The 11,652-nt window shown below is 46.7% G+C and overlaps 1 protein-coding gene across 1 annotated transcript in view; it reads right to left on the minus strand.

Annotated features, from left to right (window-relative positions):
* Positions 1 to 1,135: 1,135 nt before the first annotated feature.
* The window catches only part of RPIA (ribose 5-phosphate isomerase A), an 11,803-nt gene continuing 1,286 nt past the window's right edge, over positions 1,136 to 11,652 (minus strand). The window contains 7 exon segments of the mRNA XM_009882553.1: positions 1,136 to 2,325; positions 4,523 to 4,622; positions 5,854 to 5,995; positions 6,536 to 6,604; positions 6,955 to 7,019; positions 7,604 to 7,663; positions 10,778 to 10,833. Of these exon segments, the coding sequence (XP_009880855.1) occupies positions 2,228 to 2,325; positions 4,523 to 4,622; positions 5,854 to 5,995; positions 6,536 to 6,604; positions 6,955 to 7,019; positions 7,604 to 7,663; positions 10,778 to 10,833 (590 nt within the window). The 3' untranslated portion in view covers positions 1,136 to 2,227.

An 11,652-nucleotide genomic window follows, 5' to 3' on the forward strand; every position in this document is an offset into this window, starting at 1 on the left:
CCTTAACTCAAAAATCCATCTACTGACTCTGAAAATACAAGCTGGGGGAGTTTACACGAAGGAAACTACTATGGCATGGGGGGTTGGAACTCGATGATCTTCAAGGTCCCTTCCAACCTAAACCATTCTGTGATTCTATGAAATCTGCACAAAGCCTCCAGAACTGGTCAGACACTAAATTTTTTCCAGCACTTCAGAGATTTTAATCCCATGTCTGTAGCAGAGTAAACTCTGGCACTCGTAAGCCACAGCCCAAGACCCACTCAAAGTCCCGCCCCAGCAGGGGCATCTGTTGCAAAAGCACCCACTGGTGCTACCAGCATCCCAAGCACCAGGAGAAGCTCAAGAGTCAGACCTGCCACCTTCACGCTTAGATTTAACAAGCCCCTGCTAAGCACAAAGCTGAATGAGATCACATCTGGTCCAGGGCCAGAAAGTAATGGTGCGGTAATGGTTTTATTGGCTTTTTGAGAAGGAGCTGTTTGATTTCAGAGAGAGAGAGAGAGAGAGAGAGGGGAGAATCAACAGCAACATTCGCTCCTGCTAATCTCATTTCCAGAAGCATGCTGAGTGAGAAGGCACTTGGGCACAAAGCTCTGCTCGATTGCTCTCTGTTTATCTAGGATTACATTAGGAGCCCAAGACGCATCTGAAAACAGCCCATGGCAAGAACGAGGGTTTTGCAAACGGGCTTCTGCAGCATCAGGTTTGCGGGAAGAGATATTCCAGTGTTTCCAACAAGTTGTTGGCTGGATAGCAGCCAGTTTGCTCAGTACAAGTGCTTCAGAATCAACAGACTAGATGAGCAGGAAGGGGAAGATTTAAAGACATAAAAATAGCTCCTTTTTGTTAAAAAAAAAAAAAAGCTGTATTTAGATGTGCAGGTTTTAGACATGCAAATTTAAAACAGTCTCAAGGTAAGTACTGCAGCTAACAAGTGTTGATTAGATAATCTGGTTAATTTAAAATAATATAATTACCTTAAGCAAAGAGAAATCAAATGTAGAACGGTGCATTTGGCCTGGGTGAAGGGCCCTTGTAAGGGGAAAACTACAGTAGAAGTTAGTCTGACAATGATCTGCCCCATTGTCCATGAAATAGTTACTTTAAAAACCAAAATTACCACCAAATCTGGTATAACATGTCTTTATTTCAGTGTCTACAACACAAAGAGAGGGCTTGCATTTTGACACCAGAACCATGCAAAGCACCCATAGACCGAGAACAAGATACTGAACGAGTGTTTCTCTCCTGCTACATGTGGAAAATTTAGGCAGGAAGACTCAGATTTCCTGTGCGTTCCGCTCTATCCTTTCCCAAATCAACCAGCTGCGTGGGGTGATAATTAACCTTCATTCCAAATCAAATAATTTGCCACTGAACAGTATTCCACGCTGCCCTAAGCTGCTCAAATATGCTTCTGTAAACTTCATCAAGGACACAGTTCTGCTCTCGGTTTACAAGGACAAAGTCCCAAACATCTCCAGCTACAGGAACAGACTTTATCAGAGGTACTGAATTAACAGAGAGCAGAATTTGGCTCAAAGGATGAGCATCTCCTCCATAAAGAGGCCCAGAAAAGGCCCTTATTAATGTCCCAGACAGAGGGATGTAAAGATCACCCTAGGCTCAGAGAATTGTCGTGTGCACAGAGGACAACTACACATCCCGAACTATTAAAAAACAGTGGTATACAAAATTAAAAGGCATAAAATACCGAACCAAAAAGGTTCCAAATAAGGCATCAGCAGGTCCCGACTGGATGCGCTCCTGTTACGTGCATCACCCTCCCAGCCAGGGTGGTTAGGAACGATGCATTAGGATTGTATTTCTGATCTCAATCACTAAGGACTACGAGCCACCAGAAGGGTTCAAGTTCTGTTTGAAAAAAGAAAAAAAAAAACACAAACAAACACAAAACAAGGAGTATTCTTTTTGGTAAGTATTTTTTAGAAAATAAAATAAAAATGTTAAAGCAATTTGTTTAAATGATTCTTTAAAAAAAGACAACATTCCTGTAAAGTAAAAATATATATATATAGAAATAGAATTTTTTTTGTTGTTTTTTAAAAAAAGACATTCAGTATCACATCAGCGGATTCTGATCAACTTCCCGTCCGTCTTCGGCAATAACCGCTGCTCATTAAGGCAAAACGTCAGGTTGGCACCGTTACAACAGCTGAATCAAACTGGCCGAAGGCAAAGCAGAGCAGGCAGTGTGCCGGCATCAGCGAGGCTGCTTCTCCCGCACGCTGACCGAGCCGTCCTCCATGCCAAAGTACACCACCTCTGCCATGTTGATGAAGAGCCCTGTCTCCACCACACCTGGGGAACAAGAGTTGACATGCTGGTTAACACCAGAGCCACCACACTGCTTGAATCCTCTGCTCTGACAATGTTTTTGTTCGTCAAGAGGCACCAGTGCCTCCATCAGAGGTTTGGAGAAAGGTGTCCAACCCGGCTGATGTTGCATTAGCCACACAGGAGCCTCCGGGAAGTCTTCTCCATGCAGCCACCCCAACAGGAAGCCCTCTCCAGAGTGAGAAACAACTCCAAAAGTTCCCCTAGACTTTCACACCACCCCAGCCACCACCACTACACTAACACAATCACAAGCGTGGCATTTTCAGCCATCTGACAACCCACAGGAGCAAGAGGAAGCTACACGCAGCGACAGGCTTACTCACTTTGCCTTTAAACGCATCTAAAAAAACCTATCCCGTTGGAGAACACCTGGATAATACTTGTTCAAATGTTAAGATGCAGCAGATCTGATGCTACCTCTGCAACTTGTAGCACATTTGCAAATCTACTTTTGCTTTCATTTGATTATGGAGCGCTCCTAACTTCACAGTGATCACTGTGATCACAGTGATCACAGTGATCACTGAGATCACAGTGATCACAGTGATCACTGAGCTAGAGGCCAGAAAGAAGGACAAGGGCTACCACAAGCACAAGATGGCCAGAGCCCTACTGTCAAACTGTATTTAGGCTTTAGCAGTTCTGCTCATCCACTTCTGGGTAGCGAAGATGCTCTTCCTCCCGTTAGCAGGTCCATTTCTGAGCAACAAATGGTGCCAAGACCATCCCCATGCCAACACAATGGAATGGGTCCCATCATTTACCATTCATCTCTCAAACAGAAGAGATGCAAAGAAGTCATCCTTGCAGAGAGGCTGTTTTGTTTGCAAACAGCGTGACCGACCACTGTTTCTCTCTTGCACAGAAACACATCTAATGATACAGACATTTGTATGCCCATGGGCAGCAACCACATTAGGATATGGAGCGCTGCACCAGGGACAGCCCAAACCAGCTGTGGTCATCAGTTCACTTAGAACCGATCCCACCAAAGATCCAAACTGGCTGCAAGCAAGTGCCAGGTAATTATTCCGACAGCAAAGACACCAGGACAAGCCAGGGCAGAGGTAACATCCTAGCAGTTTGCTCCTAGAGCAGGAAAAAAGAAAATGGGTGTATTTTCAGCAAATCAGCCTTATAAGCAGTATTGAGGGAAGCAAAACCGTTCAACAGAAGCAACTAGAAGTTACTTCACCCAGCCTACACCCATGGCCTCTGCCTGCTCTTGTGTTTTAATTGTGGTGCCAGGACAATATATTCCTGCTCTGTGGGGACACTGAGGTTTGTCAGGATCCCATTCTGTTCCTGCACGCCCTGACAACACACGAACAGTCAGTGAAGGCAGTTGTGTTATGGACTTCAAGGACAGGCAGGTATCTGGGATAAACTCGAAGATAAAAGATACAACAGTATGTATTCAAAAGCTGACCAGATTCAAGATCAGACTTTGCCAAGATAACCAGACAGATATGCAGGTGTGGCTGACCCAGTCTACCTGCTGCTTCACTGAAGTCCAGCAAGTGTCACTGCCTCTGGGCAGACCTGGATCATCCAGAAGCAGCTCTGGCCTGGACAGCAGGTCTTGTGCAAGGCAGGAGTCCTTGCAGAGAGACTGTTTCATTTGCAAACAGTGTGATCGCCCACTGCTTCTCTCTTGCACAGCAACAGCTACAGCAGAACTAGGATACTCTGTGCCCTCACAGCAAGGTGAGCCTGTAGGACCACACAACAGTAATGGGATGCAGAGATGTAACCAGCTTCCGGAAAATACTGCAACCCAGTGCAAACCCTCGCTCCAGAGTCCACCAGTGTTTCCATTAAAAGCCTCTCTCTAACTGGGCACAAGAAGAGTAAGGAAGAGCACAGGATTGTCGTGCCTAATGCCTAATGGAAAACAGTGTCAGAAGTCAACCTGGTATCACTGCAGGTTTTCACCACCATATGGGAATACCACCTGGGTACAGTTGTACTACTGCAGCTCACAGATCTCTGAATTAGAAACCTTCTTCAGTAGGGACCATTAAGAGGTCAGTAAACACACACACACTTCCTCCTATCCAAGGGAGACCTCCCAGAGTCAGGGTTATCTAGCATGGACCAAGCCTTAGCCAGCTTTTGTTTTGTTTTTGTTTTTTTTTTTTTAAATCACAGACATTACCTGGTATCATTTTTATAGCGGTGTTCACTTCGCTCCATTCATGAACCTTGTCAAACTTCCAGTCCAGGATGAAGTTCCCATTGTCTGTCACCACAGGGCCCTGGGAAGCAAACCTATTTGTTAGCACTGTGAGCTCCTTGTCTACCGAGCACAGCCAGGGACTGTCACAGCCCTCACCCGGATGAGCCATCCCCGCTGCAACAGCTTAGAGAGAGTCATCATTCAAGCGAATCGGGGCAGTCCACAATAAACCTGTAAGACCATTACCCAAGGCAACTGCTTGTTCCTCATTCTCCTGCATACTGATAATCATGCAGAAGCTGGAAAGAACAATGTAATTTCATCACTTTTCACAACAGTAAAGCTGGATTAATGTCCTAAAAAGGCTATTACAGGCAACTGAAGCCAAAATAAGATCCCCCTCTGCTCCAGCAATAAGTGTGCGCTGCTGAATGCCATGGGGAGGTTTTGGAGTTGAAGTTGACCTTCAGCATCCCAGATGTGCCCAGCATTCTCTCAAGCCCGACAGAAGGAGCAATTGGGTCCTTTCAACAGAGCAGAGATAGCTGGGGCCGACAACAAAATGTTTCAGAGGCACTGAGCAGGGTGTGCAACCACACATGCCAGGAGGGACCAGCATCCTCCAGGGACACAGCTTGCACTGGAGCAGCACCAATGTGCATTCCCTGAGTGAGGCTGGTCTCAACTTCACAGAGAACGACTGGTTAGCTCTTCTTAGGCACCCAAATGCAGTCCCTAAAGGCTCCTGGGATTAGACACATTAAAAACAAGTATTCAGCCTTCAGGCATTAACTCCAGCCATTACTGCAGACAGCTCTCCTTCTCCCTTACCAAGCAACATGGGCTGGCGAAGCCCCACTGCCCAAGTCAGGATAGGACAGTGGCAGTGGTGACAAAGCACCTCCGGTTTTCATTTAGCCCAGCTCTGGCTCCATGTGGTATGCAGGAACCTGGGATGGAGCATGAGCTGCCCACCCAGCTTGAGACCCTCTTTGCCAGTGCAGACTGCCCTCCAGCCCCCAAACATCCCCACAGAGCAGCAGGTCAGACCCACACTGGCGATCCCTCCTTCTCCGCTCTCAGGGATGCTTGCTTTACGAAACATAAACTAGAGAGGCTTTCCACGAGCAGCACCGACCCCTAAACACACAGTTCATTAACCAAAGTATAATTAGGGGGAATTACACAAGATGCCACTCGTGGGAGTGAAAGCCCAGATTTAATTAAATGAAAGGCCAGACCTCAGGTCCTCTGTTTGCCCATGTTCAAGTGGCTCCTCTGGGGATGTGGGGCTGATCAGCGACACGTACCGCTTTGCTAACAGCCATCCGCAGCTCCGCTGCACCTCCAAAGTTTTTGGTCAGGGCTCTCGTGACAGGGACGTAAGCCATGGGGATAACTTCGATAGGAATTCCCTTCTTCCATTGCTCGCCGAGGCTCTCTGATTTTTTCCTGAGGACACAGTTGGAGGTGGGATTAGCATCAGACATTGCATTCCTAACACCATTAACATAACGCACTTATCACATTGCCTCTTGCAAACCCCTCAGGCGTAAGGCCCTGGAGGGCACAGTGGTCAGTTCAGATGTGTGCACATGTAGGAAGAACCAGTTTAATGCACGATGCTGTATTCACTCATAAGCCCTGTTTTGACATGTTTTGGACAAGAAGGACACGAGTTTTTTTCCATAGCCCTGCGGCTGTATGTACAGAAGGGGAAATTTGTTCTGTGCTGACAATAACTGAGCTTAAAGAGCAGAGCAGCCATTTCCCCACAAGCTCTGCTGACTCCTAAGCAGGCCTGCTGAGCTGGAAATTAAGGGAAAAAAAAAAAAAAAAAGCTAAATTGAACTGCTGAAGTACTGGGAGTCTGACTCATTTCCACCTATTCCTGCTCCCCTGACCCACTGGAAGGACAATAATAGCCTAACACAGGACCATCTGAATCCTCCCACAGGACACAGAGGTATAAATGAATGGTAATATTCTTACCTGTAATCAGCAATAACGATGAAGCATTTTGCATATCCTGCAACTATCTTCTCCTGCGTCAAGCAACCGCTGCGAGGGAGTGGGGGGGGGTGGGGTGGGATATAAAAATCAGAAAACAAATTGCTCCTCAGTGTGCCTGATGGTCTTAAAGTCCAGTACCCTCCATCATATTCTTGTTGGTTTTGGTGCTGTCGTTATCCCGTATCAGGGCTTTTTCCCCTGCCCCGTGAGTTTATCCTCCTTGTCCCTTGCACACATGCTCAGTCAGGAGCTATCTTCCACTGTAGGTGTACACACAGCCCTGCACAGGATCCCATCAGCCTCTCCAGCCCACCCCAGAGACATCCACAGTCAGAAAAAGAGGCTCAGAGACCACCGCCACCAACACCGCACACAGACAGATGGACAGCAAGGCTCACCCGCCACCTTTGATAAGGTTCAGGTCAGAGTCCACTTCATCTGCTCCGTCAATGGCGACATCAAGCTGTAGGAAGAAGAGAAACTTGGTGTGGAAACTTCTCCCATGCATCATCCAGGTGCTGTTCTCACTGCAGCTCAGGAGGGTGTCAGGTCCCAAGCAGCCAGATGCCAGCCTGACCAGAGATGAGCGTTTGATCAGCCACTCAAGGATACCAGCCCCGGCTAAACCACAGGAATGTGAGAGCAGAAGAAAGAAAAACCAAACGCAACCGCTGGCCTGCAAGGCACATCACTTTAGCCTCCAGTGTTGTCACTTAAGGACCAGCATGCAAGTAGGGAAGGGCCGGGGAAAATCTCAGTGGCACTCCAGAAACACAATATCCCTGCCTCAGGCCACCAGGTCTCAGCCTGGAAGAGATGCCAAACACCTGGCGGAAACACAACTTGGCAGACTGCTAGCCATCTAAAGGAACAAGCACCAAGACAAGACTAAGGCTTGGGGGAAAAAAATAACCTAAGTTAGTTCTCATGTTGTGTGGCATGGCTGCCTAACCTCATCCTCAAGGGAGGATAAAGGAACCTGACGCTTTATGAAGAACCAGGTTAAAGGAAGGTCAGGTGAGGTCTCACCTCTGTGGTCCCACTTACCTCTGGATGTCGGTCCAAGTCACTTAGCGTTAAGCCGTTCTGCAGGATCAGCTGACGGGCCTGTGCACCAAGAACACAGCAAACACCATTTACCGACGCCGGAAAGGAAAACAGACTCGTGGTGTTATTCCCCTGGCTGCGGCAAGGACGGAATCTCCCTGGGAGAGCTCCACTGTCCCACCCTGAGCTGGTGGAGAGGCTGCAGCCAGCAGCGGGAACCCATGGCAAGGGAAAAAAAAAAAAAAAAAAAAAAAAAAAGATGCTTCCAGACCAGATTATTTTAATCACAAGAAAACCCTGCTGGTGATTTGAACTAAAAATGTTCAGATGGTACAACAGGACTCCTGGATTCAGGTCTCTCTGTGCTAAATAGCAAGAGACCCCGTCAGCTTGGTGGGAACCACTTTTATCTAAGCATTAGAGCAAATATGGGATTTTTGAGTCCTGTGTTGTTTCAGCTTGGACATCATTCTCCCTCACACCAATTCAGCCCCTCTGATTTCCATCAGCTGAAAAACAGGAGGAAGAAAATGAAATATTTACACCACAGCAATGTGGGACTAACAATGAAAATATTTTTCATATTGGAAAGAAACAAACAAAAAAATACAAAAGAAGAAAAGCACAACCCATGGTAAAAGTGTGGGAAGCCTCCTGAAACAGCTGTTTGGTGGCTCGCGCCTACTTTTACTGAAGTGGCTGCGTATTTCCCTCTAGTGGCAATACAACACAGAGCACCCAGGGTGACCCGCCACTCAGTCCGTTGGTTTAAACAGGAGTTCAAACTTAGAAAACCTTGAATTGGTTGAATTTTCTGTGTTACGAATCATCACCTGAGTGAGACTCCCTCCTTGCACAGACTCTGCTCGCATCTGAACTTCCTGCCATGCTGTAACTAGACCAAGAAACCCCAGTGCGATAGCCTGAATCAGTTGATTCCCCCGAATTTTACCGCACTAAAACATTAAGAAGAGTTAGCAGGTGGTACTCCTGGCAATGAGATATGGTTTCAATCATTTATCATGGCATTTCATAGCATGCAGTTTTAATACCCATGGGCCGTGGGCTCTTGATCTGTGCACTAGGATTGCCCTAAGGACTCACAAAATAAAAAGAACAAAAAATCAGTGGGTTTACATTCAGTACATGGTGTCCATGTAAAGAGATTTCAGGGATCTGGGAACTGAAAGCATTGAAAAACACTGTGCTGCACATGCAGGCCAGATCCTGAACAGGCTAAGAGTCAGCAGTGTGGAAACGAGGTGGCTCTCTTGAGGACCTCTACTTGCAAGGCGATGGAAAAAAAGGAATCAAAAGCAGAGCTCCCACAACTGGGGGCAAAGTGGCAGTAACTGCACAGCACTTGCCAAGAACGGTCTCGCTCCGTGCTCTCGGCGCACGTCCAGGTGAAAAGAAGAAACAATGCAAAAGCCAAGGGACAGATACTTACCCCGGCTCTAGCTTTACTGATGGTGATGGAAATAACCCAACCTGACAACAGGGAAGGGAGGAGAATAAAAGCCCACTGAAACCAATTCTTCTTTGCCAGTGACCTCAGGCAGCCATTTACACCTGTACGTAGCGAAAATAGGATGCTGTTTTGCTGACCTGGGAATGCTTCACTTGGAATTGGCTGAGGTCTAAGAGACTGCAAAAGATACAAGGCAGCCCCGTGTCTGGCAGATTTGGGCTCCTGTAGGTGTACTTCCCTTTAGCAGCAACCTTTTTGTTTTACTGGTGAGAAACTTTGTAGTGTTACATGAACTATCCCAACATTTCAAGGCAGGACAGGCTCCAGCCTACGTTGACTATGAGAGCTTTATCAATATTTTCTGTAAGACCTAATGACTGAACTCTGAGCTCTTTTCCTAGGTTCTAGGGGACACGGTATGTCAGGATGGGGATAATTTTAGACAGATCAAAGACAGACTCTCACCACAGTCTATATATGCAGCAGAAATACTCATATAGGTTAAAAAAAGAAAAAAAAATCTAGCTTTTACTTTTTACCCTTTGCAGCAGTTTGTATTATATCCCAGTTGGCCGCTGGTTGTTTGCAACAGCTGGGAAAAGAGAGTCCCACTGCCCCACAGTCACACTTCAAGAACATCCGCAGGGTAAGAGGATGTTAAGTTTTCATAAGATTTCAGGATAGTTGAGGTTGGTCTCTATCCAACCTCCAGGGCAAAGCAGGGTCAGCTACCAGCTCAGGGCTTTACCCCACTCAGGTCTTGAAAACCCCGAAGGATGGAGTCTGCACAGCCTGCCTCACTGCTTGACTGTCCTCACAGTGAAAGAGTTATGATGAAAGTACAATCCCAAGGTCCACACCAGCACTTTGAGAAGGACGCATGCCCAATTCGTAGACTGGGGCATTGCCAACCAGCCTTAAAAACCCCATGGGTGGTCACAGTCACGTCACCTCTCCCTGCCTGAAGGGGACAAGGTGACAACTGCTCCTCTGCAGCCCATCCCCACCTCAGGGAAAAGAGGCAGAGAGACCAAAGCCAGTTGCCTGAAGGCACAGAAGCATGGAAGCTCAGAAACTTCCCCAGCAGCTGTGTGTTTCACCATCAAGCCGCGTTCTCCCTCTCCCTCCAAACCTCTCAAGAGCTAGCGTGGTGTGAACCAATCCCTGCAAAAGGTCCACAGCAAAGGAAAGGTTAAGCTGATTTCTCCTCTGCAATTTCCTATAAAAGCCAGCTAATGCATTTCAAGTTCCTCCTGAAAACACATGAGCTTGCTATTATTGGTTGCAGCATGATTTTTACAGCATTCATGGCTTGATACAGAATCTAAAGAGACTGAGCGTCTCCAATCAGTTCTGCATTATGAGTCTGGCTCACCACTGTCAACAGTATTTTTCTGTAAGCAGGATCCAGAGCAAGCCAGGCACCAACACTGGCATAACCAGCGTTACCACACTGGTTCAAAACGTGCCTCCTAGCACTACAGCATCCCTGCAGCTCAGGTCAGGCTAACACAGCACCATTGCCACCGGCTTCATGAGGTCCATCTGCAGGCTGCATCATGGCTGCTCTCACCGGTGCTTTCGGTTATCTCACACCGCAGTGAGACAGTCCAAAGAGCAGCGTGGTTGCCTCTCACTGCCAAAGGGAAGATCCCCTGCGTAAGTGTTTGGACTAGTAGAAAGCAAAGGAGGAAAGCACTTACCTGAAAAGATGTAGGGATGCAGACAATCGTCAGGTTCTCCTGCTTAACCCGCTCAGCTGTAGGAAAAAAAAATAAATAGCAGAAGCCTCAGTTCGTTCATTGCAGAAGGGAAAAAACCACACCAACTTTCACTTTAAGAAATCTCAGTTCAGAGCAGCCCCTTTGAATCACTGCAATTACTTGCTTGGCTTGCAAATAACTCAGTCACGCTCAAAACAAACAGGTGCCACCCTGCAAAAGCTAAGGCTCAGAGCTAAGGCTCAGTTTCTACAGTCAGAAATATTTTAACACCCACCCTGACTCAGCCCAAGACACTGAGAGCCATTAACCTTTGTGTCTCCAGCAGCAGAGGAGCCTCATCAGCAAATTGTCACTTGGGAAATTAGCCCCACTCCCCTCTCTCAAGCCATTAAGACAGGTTTTGCCACGCTCCTTGTAAACAGAAAGCTTCAGCAGCTGTCTGAAAGGTTTTCTGGCTTGTTGCCTTGGGGACATCACATTCATTTATTACAGAACATTTAAATATATGGCAGGGAAAGGACTAATAAAATACAGTATTCCATTAAATGGAAGGAAATATTTCCTCCCCCAGGTTAACCTCAAATGACTAAAATCTATTACTAAGATATCATTATGGATAAAATGTTATTTTGGTAATTACAATACTTAGGCATAAGCAAACAGCCCAAGAGTCAGCAACAGCTCTTGCACCACAGCAAGCACACAGACTACACGCGTCAAGGAAACTCACATCTCAGTGCTAATGCATTCAGTAGACATGAAAAGTCAGACTTTGCAGCCTGGAACAGGCAATGCACTTTAAATACTATACCTATTTATTTAGAGACTTGATTCTGTCTTAGAAACAGGAATGC

This window comes from Charadrius vociferus, unplaced genomic scaffold, assembly GCF_000708025.1.
Source record: "Charadrius vociferus isolate BGI_N301 unplaced genomic scaffold, ASM70802v2 scaffold213, whole genome shotgun sequence".
In the NCBI taxonomy this organism is placed as follows: Eukaryota; Metazoa; Chordata; class Aves; order Charadriiformes; family Charadriidae; genus Charadrius; species Charadrius vociferus.